The following is a 21,591-nucleotide window of genomic DNA, read 5'->3' as shown; positions in this document are numbered from 1 at the left end:
GAAAAAGGGCGAAGAAAGGTAAATTAAGAGAAAAATGATAAACAAAATCACTCAATGTGTTCACAAAAAACCTGAAATGCAGTAGTGTTTTACTAACTGAAATTACAATCTCTAATAAAATCTTTACCCACAGTCAAGTTCTATTTAATAGTTAAGTACTGCTTTATACTTCGAAGACATAGTCCCCTCAAACGACCAAAGTACATCAAAGTACATGAGAACTAAATGAATTAAAGTGAAAAGAATGGAATAATATAGTATGCTAATTGAGAAAAATCACATAGAAGAATGGACAATACAATATCCAGGCTTGTCTGAGTCTGAAAAATAGCATATTATGGATAGCCAAATATTTTGATTTTGATATGTTTACCAATTAAACCATACACAAATTCAAATATGAAAAATTTCACAATGGAAACAATGAAAAAAAAAAAAAAGATTTTTCTGTACCTAGGAAGACATGCTACAGAAGAAATTATCAGATATGCTGCCAACACTACTGTAAAATATAAGGGGAAAAAGAGTAACAAGCTAGGGCCTCCCCGGTGGCGCTGCGGTTGAGCGCTGGGTTACGAAACTGCCCGCAGCCTCTGCAGCACCGGTTCGATCCCCGGCTGCTCCCCGGCCACCGGAGGAGGGTCCCGTATGGCGTGCAGACCTCTCCTGCTGCCCGCTGCTCCCCTCAGCAGTGTACTTCGGTCCTTCTGCCTGCTCTGCTCCCCGCTCTGGCTCTGGTGAATTCTCTCACCCTCCCACGCTTCTGACTGTACCCAGTGCATGTATAAATAATAAATAAATAAATCTTAAAAAAAAAAAAAGAGTAACAAGCTACATGTCCCCTGCCGTATTGTTAGCACACCACAACCACCATGAAGACACCTATAATCTTCTACCCTAGTCGACTGTGCATCCTCACTTTGCTCTCCCCCTTTTCCCTCCCCTCTGGTAGTCTCAGAAATAGTGATCTAATATGACAAACCATTAGATCACTATTTTTAAATGACATTTTTGAAAAAACTTTTAATAACAAGAATAAATGCTTATGACAATATTAAAGGGAAAAATCCCAACAAACGAAAGACAGGATAAAAGTTACTTTGAGTATGAGCACTATTAGAATTGTATATACAAGTATGTATGTGCCCATTATCAATTAAATATGAGAAGGAAATACACCAAGTGCTATCTGATATCTTTTCTGAGTTGTAGGATTATAAGTGATTTTTATTTACACATCCATGTTCATAGCAGCAACTCAAATGTCCATCAACTTACAAAATGAGGTATATACATACAATGGAATATCATCAGGCATAAAAAAGGAATGAAGTTCTAATACATACTACAACATGATGAACCTTAAAAACATTTCTCTAAGTAAAATAAGCCAGACAAAAAAAGACAAATACGTATGATTTCATTCATATGAAAATCTAGAAAAGGCAAATTCATAGACAGAAAAGTAAACGAGAAGTTACCAGGGCTGGAGAAAGGGTAGATCAGGGCTGCGAAGAGTTAATGTGTAATGCGCACAGAGTTTCTGTATGGGGTGATGAAAACTTGTGGAAATGGTGGTTGCTGATGGTTATATAATGCTGTGAATTTGATCTATATAAGGTATACACTTAAAAATAGTTAAGATGTCAACGTTCATGTTATATATATTCTATCACAATTAAAAAAGATTTTTTAATTTACTACAGCTTTAGAGATTGTGAAACTGACTATATTAGTGGTACCTAAATTATAGTCTGGGGATCCCTAGGACTCCCCAAGGCCCTTTAAGGGGGTCTACAAGGTCAAGCCTATATTCATAAAACTAAGAAATTATTTGCTTTTTCAAATAAGTTTTTATTTTTCCAGAAGTTACATGTACGATGAGCCAATTAGTAAATATTTTAGATTTGCAGGCCACAGTTCTCTGTGACAACTACTGAATTCTACCACTGCAGAAAAGCAGTCTCAGATAATATATAGACAAACAAGTGTAGCTATGCTCCAGTAAAGCTTAATTTGCAAAAATATGCAGCAGGGTAGATTTGGCCCATGACCCTAGTTTTCCAATACCTGAACTAAATGCAGCTACGAGTCAAGCATGAGAAAATGTGTCACAACTGTTACAAGGCTTTATAATGAGAAGCTGAACCTCCATCTAATCACATTCAAATTAATGCAGCAGTTTAAAAGGTGTGAAGACACAGTGATTGCAGCCAGCACTGAGAAGAAGACCTCAGAGTGAAAGTGGAAAATAAATTTTTAATCAATCAAACAAAAAACAACAAACAAGCAAAAGTACAGCAATCAGGAACTATTTAAACGGAGGCCATACAAACACCAATAAACACTGGGGAAATCAGCATGTTAAAGTACAGCACTAATGTTCATAATGAGAATGCTGAGTCATGGAGGGAATGCTTAACACTTAATTATCTACTACATACTTCTACTAAAAGAGGCAGAGATACATAATTTTTAAAAAGATTGACTTAACTATTTTCTGCCAATGAGTGTTTTTCAGTCAACTACCTTTCAAACAGTGGCTCTGACTCATAATTCTTTCCCATTTATTCTCATCTCGAAGAATCGACCCATCCCTCTTACCCTGCCCCAGTCAAATGTGTCCTAGTTCTTTATAAGCCCTTTGGAAAACTGTGTTGCTCTATCTGCTCAAGCTTGAACACATGCCCGTCCAATGACTTGATGTGCACTGAAATGCATGTCCAGTGATTTGACAATTTCACTCCCATGTATATACCCAAAAGAAATGTACACATCTGTTTACCAAAATCAGGTACTAGAATGATCATCATAACTTATTTGGAATAGCTCAACTAGAAATTACTTAATGAAATGCATAGCAGAACAATGAAGTCCCATAATGGAATACTATGCAGGACAAGACTAAACAATCTAGAAGAGGAACAATATGGATGAATCTCACAAATGTACTGCTGAGGAAAAGAAATCATTTATAAAACATCCAAAAATAGACAAAAAGGAATCTACATTTTTAGAGAAGAGGTCATAACCATAAGGGAGTCTAAGAGGGGTGACGTCTTGTTTCTTGATGTGGGTACAGATTACAGTGGTGCGTTCAATTCGTAAAAACTCACTGAGCTGGTATTTATGATAGGGTACTTTCTATGTGTATATTATAATTTATAATTTATAATTATAATCCTAGCTTTCAATATTATTATATTGATCTTGAACTGATTCTGCTGTTCAGTTCATATCCCTTACTTCCCTGTTTCTGGTTTCTACCTTCCCCACAGTACCCACAAATACAGCTGTAAAGTTAATCTGCCAGAATAGTTCCTACACTTTAACCCTTCAAGTGCACCCATCCTATGCTTAGCATGTCCTTCAAAGGTTCCCCTGACTTATGGAATAAAGTCTATAATCACTAATATATTTAATATATTCCATATGTTTCATTCTACTTTCCATTATTTTCTCCCTCATTATTTTTCAACAAGCTAACATTTCTGCCAGACTGAATATATTATGCTGCATGTGTTCCTGTTTCTACGTCCATGCTCACACCCTACTATCTGTTATTTAATCCTTGAAGCTGGCACGTCATCAAATCTCATATTGCCATTTAAGGTTTTGTTGTGAATGTCTTCTTTTGGAAATGTGGTATAATTTATGTACAATAAAATGCACAGGTTGTATTATTCAATTCATTGAGATTTTACAATTAATTATACCCATGTAGCCATTAGCACCAAGATATAAAACATTCTGTTATTTTAGAGAGTTCTCCTGACCACCTTTCAAGGTAACTAGCTCTCTCCCTGCACAGAAAATTACTTCCTAAATTTTTATAACTATAGATTAGTTTTATCTGCCTGTGGTATTACATACATACCTTTCTGATAAGTATTAATTCATATGCTCAGGAGAATGTAAAGGAGACCTTAGAGTAGAACTAAGAGGTGGTGTAGGAAGACCATGCCGACGCATCTCTTGGATTGCTCGCTCTCTGTCAGTAAAGATCAAAGCAAAAATAAACATCAGTAAAGAGGTGATATGTAAACACTATTAAAAAACCCAAAAGGGCCTCTCTGGTGGCACAGCAGGTTGAGCGCAGCTCTGTGAAGCTGTCTATAGCGCAGGTTTGATTCCAGCTGGCCAGGGGGCTACCCACATGGCACGGCAGACCTCTCCTGTCACGCCCACAGCTACCCTCATCAGTGTCTTCGGTCCATCTGCCTGTTCTGCTCCCTACTCTGTCTCTGGTGAATCTTCTCACCCTCCCACGCCTCTGGTCTGTATCCCAGTTCCTTATATAAATAAAAATAAATCTTTAAAAAAAAAAGCAGGATATAAATATAAGGTGCTGTTATTATAATTAATGCAATCTCTACTCAATTAATATTTCTACTAAATTTAAATCCTCAGTACTATTATGATTTTTAAGTAACTGATAACAGATTTAACTAAAAGATCATGTAATAAAAAAGACTCTTCAAAATCCTAGGACTACATATCAGTTCTCTGAGTACAGATTTTCAAAGCTGGTCATTTACCTCCTCTGCCCCATCCTTTCCCACTCTTCTTGCACAATAATCTATCTTTCTTCTTTTTCCGATCTTAAACTCCTAAGTGCCATATAGGGAATAATCCATTCTCTGCTATGCTTTCCTTTCCTGTATCTGGGTCAGCCCCACAAGCTTGGTGACGGTGCTGTCATCTCCTCTGTAGGGTATTCAGGGTCTTGTATCTCTAGATGTTTTCTACCTTGAGTTCTTTTGCATCCAGACTGCTTCCTAGTTCGGCGTTTCATAAACATTTCATTATTATATTCCTACAAGAACTTTTTTAGCTACATCCCCTACCCAATGAAGTTTTCATTCATTCACACTATTTATGGCTCCTTAAAGAGTGGTAAGAACATGCTCAAGTGGCTCAAGGTTTCTTTGAGAACGAGGGTCTAGGAAAAAGGGGAAGTTAAGGAGTTTATAGGCCTAGGTTATAGAGAGCTTGCTTTAGGATTTGAAGGGAATTTAAGTTATCAGTAAGATATGGAAGTCATTATATATGTATAGTTCAGCACATTAAGAAACTAATGTTCTAGGGGCTTCCGTGGTGGTACAAGGGGTTAAGTCTCAGCACTATCAAGCTATCGCCAGCCACTACAGCATGAGTTTGATCCCCAGCCAGCCAGGGAGCTGACCCACGTGACTCAGCTGACTTCTGCTGCTTCGCCCGCTGCTCCCCTCAGCAGTGTATTTCAGTAGATCTGCCTGTTCTGTTCCCTACTCTGTCTCTAGTGAATCCTCTCATCACCCCTGCACCTCTAGCCTACATCCCAGTTCTTGTATGCATAAATAAATAAAATAAATCTTAAAAAAAGAAAGAAACTAATCTTTTAAGTTACAAGGAAGTAACATAACTTTCACAAGATTGATACAACCTTGGGTTTTCTCTTTGAAATCACGGAAAAAAAATTTCCTAGGAAATGTCCACCTATACTCCAAAAAACCTATCACTCTCAAGTTTTGTTGCAAATATAAGAATAAGAGAGCTAAAAAGAAGACCTAACAAGCAATTTGGCCACTACTTAAGAATCAAATCTCAATAATGTTGGTGTCAATAGTATTAATATACAAGGAAAGAGCACCCAAAGAAAAGTAACATATAGTTTTCAATTTTAACTGTTAAAGGCAGATCTGATGCCTGTTTGTAATGCCTGGAGATTATAATTTTCAACATAATAAAGCAAAGGAACTAAAATATAAGTCAGTATAAAAATTATCAAATTGAATGGAATATATTGTAGTGGTTAAGAGCACAGGTTTTAAAATTAGGTAGTGTGCGCCTGGATTTTAATCTTGGCTCTGCAATTAACTATTTGTTTGATCTTGGTTTCCTATAATACACATAATAATACGTTGTTGGTAAGATTAATCAGATACATGTATGATATCTGGCACATATTGTTAACTGCACTTGATCATCATCACTTTCATGATGATTTGTATTTGGACTTTCCTATTACGCCTCCTGTAGAATCCTTACTAGCTTGTTGATTTCCTAACTATACCTTTGAAATAATTCTCTCTGAAGAATTTCTCTCTGAAGACTATTAAAAACACCTATATAGGGCCTCCCCAGTGGCGCAGCGGTTGAGCACTGGGTTGCAAAGCTGCCCGCAGCCTCTGCAGCGCCGGTTTGATCCCCGGCTGCTCCCCGGCCACCGGAGGAGGGTCCCGCATGGCGCGCAGACCTCTCCTGCTGCCCGCTGCTCCCCTCAGCAGTGTACCTCGGTCCTTCTGCCTGCTCTGCTCCCCGCTCTGGCTCTGGTGAATTCTCTCACCCTCCACGCTTCTGACTGTACCCAGTGCTTGTATAAATAAATAAATAAATCTTTAAAAAAAAAAAAAAAAAAACAAAAACCTATATATTTCATACTTTATTTACTGTAAGGATATTATCTCTACAATACTTGTCTTTTTAGAAAGAACTATGCTTTTTTTTTTTTTTAAAGATTTATTTATTTATTTATGTCTACAAGCACTGAGTATAGTCAGAAGCGTGGGAGGGTGAGAGAATTCACCAGAGCCAGAGCGGGGAGCAGAGCAGGCAGAAGGACCGAAGTACACTGCTGAGGGAAGCAGCGGGCGGTAGGAGAGGTCTGCGTGCCATGCGGGACCCTCCTCCGGTGGCCAGGAAGCAGCTGGGGATCGAACTGGCGCTGCAGAGGCTGCGGACAGCTTCGCAACCCAGCGCTCAACCGCTGCGCCACTGGAGAGACCCAAGAACTATGCTATTTTTAAGCCACGGTAAATCCTTTCTGGAATAGGACAGGGAATAAATAAAAACACATTCCAGTATTAAAAAATTTTTCTTACCGTTCGTATCTTTCAGTTGAAATCTGCCTCTTGAGACTATCAAGATCAGTTTGGAATTGTGCCACTTTAGCCCGAAGCATGGTATTTTCCCGGCTTTGGCTAGTTCTTGAAAAACAGATTTAAAATTAAATAAATATATATTCTGTGTTGTAGAGTCAACTGTGACAAATTTTTATTTTTGTTATGAATAAACACAAGTGGAAGTGATCCTTAAGGATGATAAAAGAGATGACCAAGACTTCAATATTAATTTTCAAATCTTTTGGAGCTTCTAACACTAAGTTTTCTTTTTCATTTATCTCATTTATTTAACATTTACTGAGCTCCTATAGTATGTGGCAGGCACTGCAGTGATGCCAGAGATACAAATTTGAACAAGACATGAATTGTAACATCAGAAAATATGTATTTTCATTGGCTCTTTCTTGACTCCTGCTTCAGAAAAATATTCCTAACTTCTTAAAAAAGGTAATTATTCCACTTGTGTTATCTATCTACTGTGTTTCCTCCTCTTTTTAAACAAATATGTACCCATTTCTCCATCCTAAAGAGATACCATCATCAATCTCCTAAAAGATAAAGAATATACTTATGAGGCTCAAACCTCACAGCATGTATGACGTCTTTTTCCTAATCCACACAATGAGAGAGAGCAGACTCATTCCCCATCCTGAAATGCTCTTGCCTTTGCTGAACATCTTTTTTCTTCCTAAAACTGAGGCATTTATTTAAAGTTCACTCATTCACTTCCAGGAATACCACACCTTTCTGTGAAGATATACAAATCTACCAATATTCAATACATCTCCAAATACTCTGTATCTCCTGAAATAAACCCCTGAATTTCTAAAAGCAGCAGCCATATAGTTAAAATATTTTGGTTTTGTACCATCCTTCACATTTCCATCCTCCTCTGTTCCACAAATCAAGAAGTTGTTTTTGATCAGCTATTTCCTCATGTAGGTTGACTTATGACACTTACAATTTGCTTTCTGAAAGGGTTAGCTTCTCTTTAAGTAGCTGAATTTCTGTATCCTTCTCGTGGGAGGTTAAATGAGACTGAAATTCTTTATCTCTATTTGTAGCCAACAATGATTCAAGGTTTTTAATTGTATGTCTCTCACTTAAGAGTTGTTTTTTTAACAGGTCTGATTCTGATTTTACATTTTCTAATTCTGCTATAACCTATAAGAAAAACAAAGTAGATCACTTCAGTATGAGTTTAGATATGCTCCAAAATTATCTGCAGAACTATATGCCCATCAGTTGCTCTATTTTGGGGACCAGCTTAAGATTTTGAGCTACTACTTCAAATGTAAGAAAATCACCTTATTTTCAAAATAATTTTTGCCATTTTAGTCAGGGCTTATTTGGCCATACGACCTACCACAACCCTCTAATAGTTTTCACTCATACTATATTGTCAAGAGAGGGTCATTAACTTGAAATTCTAAAATGTGGCCACCTTATCAGCAAGGAGGCCCTTCTAGCCTATTAAATATGTATCTCTGACCACACAGTCAAGTCAGTATTAGTATTTCTCAGCTACTTGAACACAAAGATAGTATAAAATTAACAAAATGAAAACACCCACATTTGAATACAAATACTAAGTTATTTAAAAGCAATGTCTCTCTTTGTGGATGGAAACTTTTACAAGTAAGAAAGATTTAAATGCCATGAGATTTTAATCAGAAAAAAATATTTCACTTAGGAAGTAATGATAGTGCTTGATAATTCATTTATATTTTATCTTTAAACAGAGAAAGAATGTATTAGTTTATGTTCCTCTTCTATAACTAGGACTTGTATTCTCCATTTACTCTAAACCAGAGAGCATGTAATTTCATCGCTGTTTGCCAGAGAAATCTAGTAGTCAAATCTAGTTGTTAAAATTCTGTAGTCAAAAATGCTCCAAAAGGAAAGAAATATATTGGATAGTAACTGATAAAGCAAAACAGTTAAGAGTAGGACTCAATAAAACAAAACCCTGAAACAATATCTTTAATCTTACCCTCTCCAACTCAAGGCTTTTGGCATTCAACTGTTGAGTCATAATATCTTTGCCTGAGTCAAGCTTAATGCATAGTTCTCTAAGAGATGACAAATCACTTAATGTTGATGCTTTCTCATCTTCTTGTTGTCTCAGATGTTCTTCTAATGTAGATATAGCTTTTGCCATTGATGAGATCTGAGATTCATAAGCATGATGCGCATTTATGTGCTGAAAAAAGAAAAATAAATAGGTAAAAAGTTAAAGTATTCTGACAATTTTAAAGGCTTGAATATGTAGCCACAAACTCACTTTATAAATATAAGTCGATTTGTGAATATATTAACATAGTCTCAGGAAGTTGTCTGCTATTTAAAGACCCTATTTAATGCTTAACACAATGAATTCTGTATAATCATTAATCATGGTAATTAAGTAACTCATGTATATATTTGGAAATGCAAAGATGGAAATTGTTTTAGGGTGTTATGAATTATGAGGGCTCTTTGAAGTAATATTAACTTTTCTTTTATAAATTCTACTATGATGGGCCTCCCCGGTGGCGCAGTGGTTGAGCGCTGGATTGCGAAGCTGCCCGCAGCCTCTGCGGCCTGGTTCGATCCCCATCTGCTCCCCGGCCACCGGAGGAGGGTCCCACATGGCGCGCAGACCTCTCCTGCCGCCCGCTGCTCCCCTCAGCAGTGTACTTCGGTCCTTCTGCCTGCTCTGCTTCCCGCTCTGGCTCTGGTGAATTCTCTCACCCTCCCGCGCTTCTGACTGTACCCAGTGGTTGTATAAAGAAATAAATAAATAAACAAACAAACAAACAAATAAATAAATCTTTAAAAAAAAAAAATTCTACTATGATAATGCATTTTTAAGAAAATGTAACACATATACTTACCATTAAATTGTCTTTAAATTCTGTATTTTAAAAGTGGAGTTTGCTTTAGAACTAAATATCTGAAACCATATTCAAATTTAATTTAACCTAAAAATAAATACCCAACTTTATGAAATTCCTAATAGAAATAGTACATAAAGTGTGAAATACTGAATAGATATTTTTCCTAGAATAACCCACATTTTCAATTTCTCACAATTTAAATTGTGAGTGATAAATACAAAACACTATAATCTACACTTCTAGTATTTGATAAGAATTCCACACCTGAAAAATAATATTTTAATAGGCTTTAATGAAATTATCAACATTAAAAATCTAATACTGTGCTGTGAAAATGCATACAGAAAATGTATACAGAAAAATATTGGAATCTTCCCTATAAGAAACAAAATATAAATACATAAAAGTCAATTTCATATACCATATAAGAATACAGACAATGACAAAGAACAAAAGAACTAATAATACTTCTAATACTCCCGAGAATTCTTGAAAGTTGAAAAGCATTTAGTTTTTTCTTTAGTTATTATACTCCTAATAGAGAAACTTACAGTGTATTAGTTTCCTCAAATTGTAACAAATTACTGCCAATTACTGCAGGGCTGAAAACAGAAATTTTTTCCTTCACAAATATGAAAATTATAAGTCTGAAATTTAGATGTCCACAGAGTTCAAATAGCTTTTTTCTGGGGGACAATCTGTTCCATGACTCTGCCAGCTTCTGGTAGTTGCTGGCAATCCTTGGCATTCTTTACCTTATATACTAATCTTTGATTTGTCTTCATCTTTTGTTTTCCCTTGTGTTTCTTGTGTTCAGATTTCTCATGTCATATAAAGTAACTGGGTTATGGTGTATACCCTTATCTTAACTTATTACACCTGTAAAGGGTCCATTTCTAAATAAGGTCACCTACTGGGGAGTTAGGGTTTCAACACATATTTTAGGGGGCCATAATTCTACCTACCCCTGGCTCTCCCAAATTCATGTTCTTCCCATGTGCAAAATACACTCACTCCATTCTTCCAACATTCTAATATTAACACTAAGCACAAAGTTTTACAGAAACATCATCTAATAAGAAATGGGTAGGACGCTAAGGTATAGTCCATCTAGGGCAAAACTCCTCCCCCTCCACAGATCTGTGACACTAGAAAGCAAGTTCCAAAACACAAGTATAAAATAGGCAACCCTGTTCTGAAAGAGAGAAACTAGAAGGAGTAAAAGGGTAGGTAGTCAAAAGTAAGCTCGCAACCAAGCAGGCAAATTCCATTAGAGTTCAAGACCTAAGACTAATTATCTGTGGCATGATGCTCTGTTCTCCAGGCCTGTGAGGGTGGCCCTTCCTTCTTAGCCCTTAGCTATAGTGCCAGCCTTGTCTTCTGGAATGGAGGAAGCAGTAGCCCTATCCCATTGTGTGTGTGGGCCCTCCGGGTCTGTGGGGCAAAAAGCAGCCTCACCAGCCTTTGAGCAGTCCTACTAGTCTCTGAGCCACCTTCAGAGTCATTCTATTTTTAACTTGATGGAGAATGCATGTTGGCAGAAAAGTGGCCTGGTTTTTATTTAGCAAAATCCCAAAAGTTTAAGATCTTTCTTTCACTTCAGCCTGTTTCTGTTCCTTTCAGTTCACAATGGCAGTGTTTTTGTTGAGATGACAGATTGGATTCATGAGTCACATACCTAGTCTTTTCACCCAGGTGTTGTCTAGTCAATCTTGGTCCTGTCTTCAGAGGATACTATTTGGACAGACTAAAAATTTTTCAAATCATTAAGTCCTGTTTCCTTTTTTGCTTAGCATTTTCTTCCTCAATGTATATCTTTCCTTTACATTTTATTATGAGCAGCAAGGAGAAACCAGGCTGAAACTTTTAGTATTTATTAAACCATCTTCATGACAAAAGCTTATTTTTAATCCTAGCAAAAGAAACTGAATTTTTTACCTTAGACAAAAATTAACTCAAAATGGACCAAATAACTAAACTTAAATGCTAAATTTATAAAACTCTTAGAAGAAAAGTCAAGAGAAAAGCTTTAGCAACAATTTGTTGGATGACACCAAAAATACAGGGAACTAGAGAAAAAAATAAATTGGACACATTCTACACCACAGATGAATCTTGAGTGAAACTTAAGGTTAAGTGAAATAAACTTGTCACAAAAAAAGACAAAAATTTTTATGATTCCATTTATATATGCAAGTTAAATTCATAAGAGAGGAAGTGGAATGGTGGTTGCCAGGGATTAGGGGAAGAGACCATAGAGAGTTAGTGCTTAACAGATACGAAATTTCAATTTAGGAAGCTGAAAAAGTTCTGATGGATGGTGGTAAAGACTGTTTAACAATATGAAGGTACTAATTACCACAGAACTACATACATAAAATGGCTGAAATTTGATGGTATATGTACTTTACCACAATTAAAAAAAGTTTGATGATAATGATTATCATCAAATTGATTTTATCAATGCTTAAACCTCAAGTATCTTTGAGTGTTTTCTAAATATCATCTTCACAAGACAAATGAATGTATTACCTCCTGAATTTCTTTTTCTAATAGTTCCACTCTTTCTCGTAGGTGTCTCCTCTCTGTGTCAATAGAAAGAAGTTCCAGTCGAACTGAGCTGCTCTCTCCCTCAGCTTGATGGGCTTTGACCTCCCAGTCTTCAGCACGATTATGAAGCATCTGAAATTTATCTAACAAATCTTGATTTTCTTTTTCCTGGTTTAAATGTAATTGTTTCTAGATTAGTAATTGTCACTCACTGAAATACCCATGCCATAAACATATACACAAAATGGTAGTTTTGTTTTAATTTAGGAAGCATAAACGATGTGTAGATACAATAGGAAGTAACATCTGTGGGAAAATACTAGAAGACAGTAGGCAAGACCTCTATCTAGTCTCATAAGTAAATCTCTAAGAAGACAGATTTAACAAACACGAAAAAGTTGAAAAAAATCAGTCTTAAATCCAACCTAAATAGTGCTTTTTCACCTTAGCAGCCATTAAGCTCTCCCATCGTGACACCTCAGTTATGTAATTATGAACTCTACTCTTCATGTCTTCTTTTTCTTGCACTGCAGCTTCCAATTCCAATGAAATTTCCTATAAATCCAAATATTAAAGATAAATCTAAAATGAATGCAGTACCTAAGGAGTTCTATTTATATTCATATTGCTTCTTTTGAATTTGGAATAAAAGAGAATAGGAAAAAAAGTAAAACTGCTCGTAGGTGTTATTTTCAAGTATTTTTCTTGGCCGAATCCGGCTTTTTAACCAAACCTTATTATACATCTCTTGCAATAGTTCTGACCATGCTGGCATTTTTATTAAGGGCTAGCTATGCTCAGGGATTACATATTTTAAATTCATATTTCAGCAATATTCTTTATACTGAATACTGAAATTAATTTTTTAATCCTTTAACAAACTAGCACAATAAAAACCAGTACCTTTCAGTACTTTCCATTCTAATACTCATTAACTTACAGGTATATTTCTAAGTCACTAGAAATAAGTATGAATAATTAAATCTATTGTGGGTCTTTACAATCAGGCAACTTGGTCCTGGGAGTGATGCTGGGTTCTCACCCAGTAAAGTAACAATGATTTTGCTCATAAAGAATTCCATGCTTTGGGCACAGCAGACCTCTCCTTGTCTTGCCCGCTGCTCCCCTTGCAGTATTTCAGTAGAGCTGCCTGTTCTGCTCCCCATTCTGTCTCTAGTGAATTCTCTCACCACTCGTACCTCTGGCCTACCCCCCAATTCTTATATGCATAAATTAATAAATCTTTAAAAAAAAAAAAGAATTCCGTGCTTCCAGTTTTAGGATGCTTTGTAACAAAGGTCTAAATGGTGAGGAGACCACTACAGTTGCATCCATTAGACATCCTGTAATACATAATAGCAGCATTCTAAACCACATTTTAAAAGACTCTTACAAATACTATTCTCCTTAGATAATTATTTCTCATGTAATTATTTGTGTTATCAAATTTTAGGAAACATAGAGCTTTAAAATTCAGCAAACAACAAATATACTGTAAAACTGTATACTGCAAGCTGTCAAAGTTTATACATTGTGTTCATACTTGGTTTTCTCTTGCCATTGTAGCCAGATCATCTTGTAATCGTCTGTTTTCCTTAAAAGATATTTCTTTAGATTTTCCTACTTCATCAAGTTCTTTGTGAGTTGTATCTAGCTGCCGCCGGAGGCTGTTTATCTCCCGGTCCCGATTAGACAAAGTTTCCTTTAGCTGACTGTTAAATGAGTGATATGGAAATAATAAAGGAAACTTTTTGGATTTAGTTCATTTAAAAGATAATTGTTATAACTGGAATTAAGCATGCTAACAATACAAGAAATTCTAGTAACTCAACTAGGATACTCATTAATTAGATAAAGCAGCTATATGAAATCTCTACCAATCACCATATGCAAATGAAGTAAAAAATTAAATTATTCCTAAAGTAAAAACAGAAAACTTGCAAGTGTTAGGAGTAAAAACAACAAATTCAATTGGGAGATACTTTATTTAATATTTTATTCCTCACTACTACATACAATGCAAAGGTATTTAAATAAAATTAATGACTTGTCTTGAGATACAACACATAAAAAATGTAAAATTTTGTTAATAGTGTTTAAGATAGGTTTAGAGGTACAATAAATTCAAGACTGATGACTAAAGTAATCTAAGTTTTAATGATTAAGTCCTGATAAGGGTAATTACAGTAGAAAGAAAGGGCAAGTAGAAATGTTAAAGAATAACTAGTAAGTTATAATGATTTCAAGGTGGGGATGAGAGAATGAGGGAAAATTAAAAAGGATAATATAATTTCACATAGAAGACAGAAAAGTATGTTGCCATAGGCAAAACTGGAAAAACTGAACAAGGAAATTTTCCTGCTGCTGTCTGTTACTTAAATAGACCAAATTAGCATTCACTGAAAATTTTTTTAAAAGTTTGATACTATTTCATTGATTACTTACTTCATAGAAGAGTCATATTCTGAGACTGTTATCTTCATCTGAGCAATAGTTCTGTCCTACAGAAAATTTAAAAATATGATTCTAATCCATTCCCATAGAAATCTTTAGTTTAATTTCCATAATTTATCAAACTTACATAGTTCAAATCCAATTATATAAATTACCCTATAATGAAAGCTACAAGTAAGCATGTTTTCATCACCCAGATGGAGATACACATATTGGCATGTTTCTACCCACCTTGATAACTTGGTTTCCTTGAATTTAATGTAATCATATCTGATAAAAATCACATTCAATATGTCAAGAACTTTTGATTCAAATAACTGGGATAAAATGAAATTTAAATATATTCTAATAAAGTCCTGGCATTAGGACCTTGTACACGGATAATAAGAATGGCATTTTTGACACAGAGAATGAAATCATCTTTTCTTTTCAGATACTAGAAGATATTTAACAGTTACATACTTTATTAGCTAGGTTTTCTTGCAAGTTTGCAATCTTTTCTGTCTTTTCATCTACAGTCTCCTGGAGAAAGTCCTTCTCTTTATCAATAGCACCAATGGTCTTTTTCATTACATGAGCCTCCTCATTCTGTGAAGTCATCTTAAGGTGTAGTTTACCTGTAAATGAAGATTTGTTTGTTAGACAAAGTAACTTCAGGTTAGCAAAAACAAAATTTAAAAACACTTACCTATTTTCTCCTCCAGTGTTTTAATTTGTGCTTGGGCTAATTCAACTTCACCTCTTTGTGCGGAAAGTCGATGCTGATAATCATCAAGTGACCGCTGCAGCTGCTCATTTACTATCCTAGAGATAAAACAATGGCACTCTTTATCTCTGGGAGGAATAGTTTTTTAAAAATGAGAGCTCTTAAAAACTTTTTTTCTTATTTTTAAAGTTTATTTATTTTAAAGCTCTTCCAGAAAAACAATTAATAGTATTAAATATTATTCCTTACTGCCACTCATTCTTCTTCATATGGCTGTACCTTCCCCAAAATAATATAGTATAAACATCAAATTAATGGCATACTCTCAGAGACTTCCTGGTAGCTTTAAAGCTCTTCTCTGTATCCTAATGTCAACTTTCTTTTCTTAAAATCTATTTCTAAAGGGCCTCCCCGGGTGGCACAGCGGTTGAGTGTTGGGCTGTGAAGCTGTCCACAGCCTCTGCAGTGCCGGTTCAACCTCCAGCCGCGGGGCGAGGGTCCCACACGGTGCACAGACCTCTCCTGCTGCACCCGCTGCTCCCCTCAGTAGTGTCTTCGGTCCGTCACCTGTTCTGCTCCCTGCTCTAGCTCTAGTGAATTCTCTCACCCTCCCACGCTTCTGACTGTACCCCGTGCTTGCATAAATAAATAAATCTTTAAAAAAAAATCTATTTCTAAAATCCTGCTTTTACAGTACAGCCTGACAACGTCAAAGGAATATTCATAAATCCTGACCATTCTAACCAGTGAACTTTTAACTTTGCTTCCTATTCTGAAATCTCTGCTGGGTAATCAACTGGAGGTTATAATGAGAGGAACTGATACCAGGAGAACTTGGAGAACAGGAAAGGCTGAGACACGAGACAGTGATTTAAACAATATAGGATCAGAAGGAACAAAACAGCTCCCAGGAAAACACAAGTGTTTTACTGAAATGTTGTTGAGCAGCCACTACCTCTGGACAGAAAACAACCACTAAAAAACTTCCCAACCACCTAGTGCCTAATCGATAATCTGGCACATTGGACAACCGGAAGTCTGACAGTATATAGTCATAGACAGGGCTGGGCACCCTCCCTTGGACCCCCTCCTGCTGTCAGGAGTTCTTTCCATTTGCGTCAATAAATCCACACTTGCTTGCTCTCAAGTCTGGTGTGGCGGCTGTTACTCTTCAACCGGCGTACACACCTGGACCCACAAGCATCCACTCCCCTAACAACAGTAAACAGGGAAGGAAGGCATTTCTCATAGTGTAGGGGGGACTTCAAGACTAAAGACTGGTTTCAAAAGAAAGGGATGTACTGGAAATAAAGATGGCTTCAGATTAATCTGTTACTTATCAGTCACATTACTTTTCAGAAGTAACAAGAATCTGCTCTAATATTACCTAGAACCTTCAAAATGCTTTTAGTCCTGACTAAGGAGTTCTTAACCTGCCTTGCTGGCAAGACAAGGCTCTCACTTAAGCTATTTACCAAGAAGTGCCATAGGACCCTTTAGGGTTCATCTGAAAATAAGACCAAGACAAAGATACCAAGGATGCCTTGGTATACTTGGTAGAGGAGGTTTGGATTCTGAAGCCACTAGGAAGATGGGACATTCTCATAGAAATGAAGATGTTTTACTGGCAATACTGAGGTATTCTGAAAAACAAAAGAAATGACCATGTCTTAATAGCAAGTGAATGATGACCCAGAGGTAGGAAGGAAAGTTAAGCTGAGACTGACTTCTTTAGAAGTATACAAACAGAACCCACATTAGAACTACACTAGGTTCAGGCAATTTTACTCCATAAAATTACCTGTGCAGTCCAGATTACTGCACTATATTAAGCTGCTTCTAAAAGCTGCAGCTGTTGCTCTGAGAAATATAACTACAAGGAGTGAAAGAAAGAAGAAAAGGAGGAGCAACATGGCGGCGAGGAGAGGCTGCGAGTAAGATCTCCCATTAAAAAAAGTGAATAGGGAGGAAAAGCGGCAGGTCCCAGTGAGAACCGGGACACGGAAGATAAACGGGTGACGCCAGCAAACTACCCGAAGAAGAAAGTGGCCATAAAAGAGGACTAGAAGGGAGGGAAGCACAGAACCCTGCTCCCCTCCCCCGCCCACAGAGGCGGCACTCTCCGACCTGCAGAGAGGAGGAAACAACAAACCAAAACGGCCCACAAGAACAAACGACGCAGCAAGCGGGACTGTGCGTGGAAAGGAACTATTGCAGCCACCACACCCCGTGAACGGGAGCTGAGGCGAACCCTGCAGGATCCGCCGCGGCGGTGAGCGAACGGCTCCGGGCGCCATTAGAGAAGAACAAAGACCCCGGGAGACGCGCACACAGCCCGGGCTGCCGGTAAGCTGGCGCGGAAACGCGGCTCGCTCGGGGAGCTTGAAAAGCAAGTGCAGACCTGGATCGCGGCTGCCCAGGTCCCCGCGCCTGCGACCTAGGCTTGCGGGGAGACGCACGGAGGTCCTCACTGAGGTGAAGGTCCCTCCCTGAGTGAGCAGGAACCAGGCGCCCAGGCACGGGAGCTGTGCAAAAGGCGCCATTCCCGCGCCACTGAACTGGGCTACAGCCCGCGTCCTGGAACTGAGGGCTTTGAACTGAGACCCGGGGCACGAAAATTCGGGGCGTGGTTTCTCCACGACGGTGGGGCACAAGGCAGACACAGCACCCCAAAGCTGTTGAGGTGTACCCTACCATTCCCGCTCTGTTCTCTGTCCCACGGGGTGGGGGGAGGCGAAAAACAGCCCCCCAAGGACAATAGGAGAGATCTCTGGCGCCACCTAGCGACCAGGAAAAAAAAAAGTCACTAACACCCTATAAAACAGGACATTTCTTAAGACTGCTTGAAAAGGGCAGAAGGTTTCTGGAGGACCCAGTGGCCAGCCGGGAAGTTATTCCACGCCAGGCCCCTTCCGACCAGCAGTCTGAGCCCACAGAGGGAGCAGGCACCCACGTCCGGGGCAGACCGGGGGCGCAGAAGAGTGTGCCTGAAACCGGAGGCGCAGGGACTGCATCCCGCTTCGCCATTTGAGAACAGGGACATTTCTTCAGTAAAAACTGCCTAAAACCAGCAGAAAGCTCCCCCAGAAGACAGAGATGGCTCCTGGAAGAGCCAGAGGGGAGCGGAGAAGTTCACCCAAGATGTCAGTCAGTCCGAGCAACACAGTGTCCCAACGCATACGACAAATTAGAAAACAGACAGTAGGGAGTAGAAGAACCACACGCAACCTAACAACTCCTCAGGAAAGAAGCACACCACAAAAAGAAAACCACTCCCCAGATTGCAACGACAGCAACTTGGAAGAACTTCTGAGCCTTCCAGAAAGAGAATTTAAAATTGCCATGATTAAAAAAGTGATAGATCAGAAGAAGGAAATTGAGTCCCTAAAGAGGGAAGTAAGAGAAATGCAGGAGATCAAAGAATTAATGGAGGAACTAAAGAACTCTGGGAAAAGCAATGAAAGCAGAATAGATGAAATGGAAGAACGAATAAGTAATCTTGAAGACACAGAAATAAAAAGAACCAAAACAGAAAAGGAAAGAGAAGTACGAAGGAAAAAGAATGAAGAAAGACTTCGGGAACTATCTGACTCCATGAGGAAAGGAAATATAAGAGTTATAGGAATTCCAGAAGGAGAGGAGAGAGATGTAGGAACAGAGAAAATATTCATGGATATAATTGAAGAGAACTTCCCAAATGAGAAGAAGGAGCTGAAAATTGATATACAAGAAGCAAGAAGAACACCAAACTTCCACGACGAAAGGAAAAACACAGCAAGACACATAATAGTAAAGCTCCCAAGAATCCAGGACAAGGAAAAAATAATGAAGCTGACAAGAGGGAAGAAACAGATAACATTCAAAGGAAAACCAATCAGGCTGACATCAGACTTCTCTGAAGAAACACTACGGGCAAGGAGAGAGTGGAGGGACATAGTCAACAGACTCCAAGAAAACAGATGCCAACCAAGAATACTCTATCCCGCAAAGCTCTCTTTCCTCCATGAAGAAAGAATATGGACCTTCCCAGACAAAGAGAAACTCCGGAATTTCATTGCGACTAAACCCCCACTCCAAAAAATACTACAAGGAATCCTAAAGCCAGAACCTCAGAGGGACGAATAACAACGAAAGAAGACCAAAAAAAAAAAAAAAAGTTATTAAAAGAATAAATAAATAAAATCAAAGGAAAGACAAACATAATGGCAAATACAGATGCTAACATATCAATATTAACTCTAAATGTAAATGGACTAAACTCTTCAATAAAAAGACACAGAGTTGCAGCCTGGATTAAGAAACAAAACCCAACCTTTTGCTGTCTCCAGGAAACACATTTAGCTACAAAAGATAAAAATAGGCTCAAAGTCAAAGGATGGAAAACAATCCTACAAGCAAATGGGCCAAAAAAGAAAGCAGGAACAGCTATACTTATATCAGATAAAACAGACTTCAAACTCAAAAAAATAAAAAGAGACCCCAATGGTCACTACATTATGATTAAGGGGACAATACTTCAAGAAGAAATAACACTCATTAACATATACTCACCAAACGAAAGAGCACCAAAATATATCAGACAACTGTTGTCCTCTCTGAAAACAGACATCAGAGAAAACACATATGTAGTGGGAGACTTCAACACACCACTATCAACAATGGATAGATCAACAAGACAAAAAATAAGTAAAGAAACTAAAGCTCTAAATAAGGACCTAGAGCATTTGGGCTTAACAGACATCTATAGAACACTAAACCCAAAAAAAACGGAGTACACATTTTTCTCAAGCGCACACGGATCATTCTCCAGGATCGATCACATACTGGGGCACAAGACAAACATCAACAGATACACCAAGATTGAAATCATACCAACCATCTTTTCTGACCACGAAGGCATCAAACTAGAAATAAATCATAAAAAGAAGGCAAGGAACTATCCTACCTCATGGAGATTAAAAGCCACACTACTGGAAGACCACTGGACTAACGAGGAGATCAAAGAAGAAATTAAAAAATTCTTTGAATTGAATGACAAGGAGGACACCAATATCCTAAATGTATGGGATGCAGCAAAAGCAGTAATAAGAGGAAAATATATAGCAATAGAAGCTCACATCAAAAAACAAGAAAGAACTCAAAGAAACAACCTAATCTCGAAGCTCAAAGATCTAGAAAAAGAACAACAAAAAAACCCCAGAACCAGTAGAAGAAAAGAAATAATAAAAACCAAAGCAGAAATAAATGAAATTGAAACTAAAAAAACAATCCAAAAGATCAATGAAACCAAGAGCTGGTTCTTTGAAAAAATAAATAAAATAGACAAACCCCTAGCCAGGCTCACAAAGGAAAAAAGGGAGAAAGCACAAATACACAGAATCATAAATGAAAGAGGAGAAATCACAACGGACACAGCAGAAATCAAAAGAATAATCAGTAACTACTATGAACAGTTATATGGAAACAAGTTCAACAATCTAGAGGAGATGGACAAATTCCTACAACTCTACAATCACCCAAAGCTAGATAAAGAAGAAATAGAACACCTAAACAGACCAATTACAAGCAGCGAAATTGAAATGGTAATTAAAAACCTCCCCAAAAACAAAAGCCCAGGACCTGATGGATTTACAAATGAATTCTACCAAACATTCAGAGACGAATTAGTGCCTATCCTTCACAAACTCTTCCAAAAAATTGAGAAGGAAGGGACAATACCAAACACGTTCTATGAAGCCAATATTACACTAATACCAAAACCGAATAAGGACAACACAAAAAAGGAAAACTATAGGCCAATCTCCCTAATGAACACTGATGCAAAAATCCTCAATAAAATTTTAGCTATCAGAATCCAACAATGTATCCATAAGATAATTCACCACGACCAAGTTGGATTCATTCCAGGGGCACAAGGATGGTTTAACATCCGAAAATCAATCAACGTTATCCAACACATCAACAAAAAGAAATATAAAAACCATATGATAATATCAATAGATGCTGAGAAAGCTTTCGACAAAGTGCAACACCCATTCATGATAAAAGCCCTTGAAATTCTTGGGATACAAGGAACATACCTCAACATCATAAAGGCCATCTATGACAAGCCAACAGC

At 37.6% G+C, this 21,591-nt stretch overlaps 1 protein-coding gene across 1 annotated transcript in view; it reads right to left on the bottom strand.

Moving 5' to 3' along the window:
* CEP135 (centrosomal protein 135) overlaps positions 1–21,591 on the bottom strand; it is a 65,142-nt gene that overhangs the window by 1,568 nt on the left and 41,983 nt on the right. Inside the window, exons 16-25 of the mRNA XM_054687931.1 lie at positions 15,456–15,571; positions 15,230–15,384; positions 14,759–14,814; positions 13,857–14,025; positions 12,758–12,868; positions 12,296–12,481; positions 8,878–9,087; positions 7,846–8,048; positions 6,864–6,968; positions 3,878–3,991 (exon numbers count right to left, since the gene is read on the bottom strand). Of these exons, the coding sequence (XP_054543906.1) occupies positions 3,892–3,991; positions 6,864–6,968; positions 7,846–8,048; positions 8,878–9,087; positions 12,296–12,481; positions 12,758–12,868; positions 13,857–14,025; positions 14,759–14,814; positions 15,230–15,384; positions 15,456–15,571 (1,411 nt within the window). The 3' untranslated portion in view covers positions 3,878–3,891. The remainder of the gene's footprint in view (positions 1–3,877; positions 3,992–6,863; positions 6,969–7,845; positions 8,049–8,877; positions 9,088–12,295; positions 12,482–12,757; positions 12,869–13,856; positions 14,026–14,758; positions 14,815–15,229; positions 15,385–15,455; positions 15,572–21,591) is intronic.

Source organism: Talpa occidentalis, unplaced genomic scaffold (genome assembly GCF_014898055.3).
Source record: "Talpa occidentalis isolate TD23 unplaced genomic scaffold, MPIMG_talOcc4v2.1 talOcc4.6, whole genome shotgun sequence".
Classification (NCBI taxonomy): Eukaryota; Metazoa; Chordata; class Mammalia; order Eulipotyphla; family Talpidae; genus Talpa; species Talpa occidentalis.
This window is presented reverse-complemented; position numbering and strand designations above follow the sequence as displayed.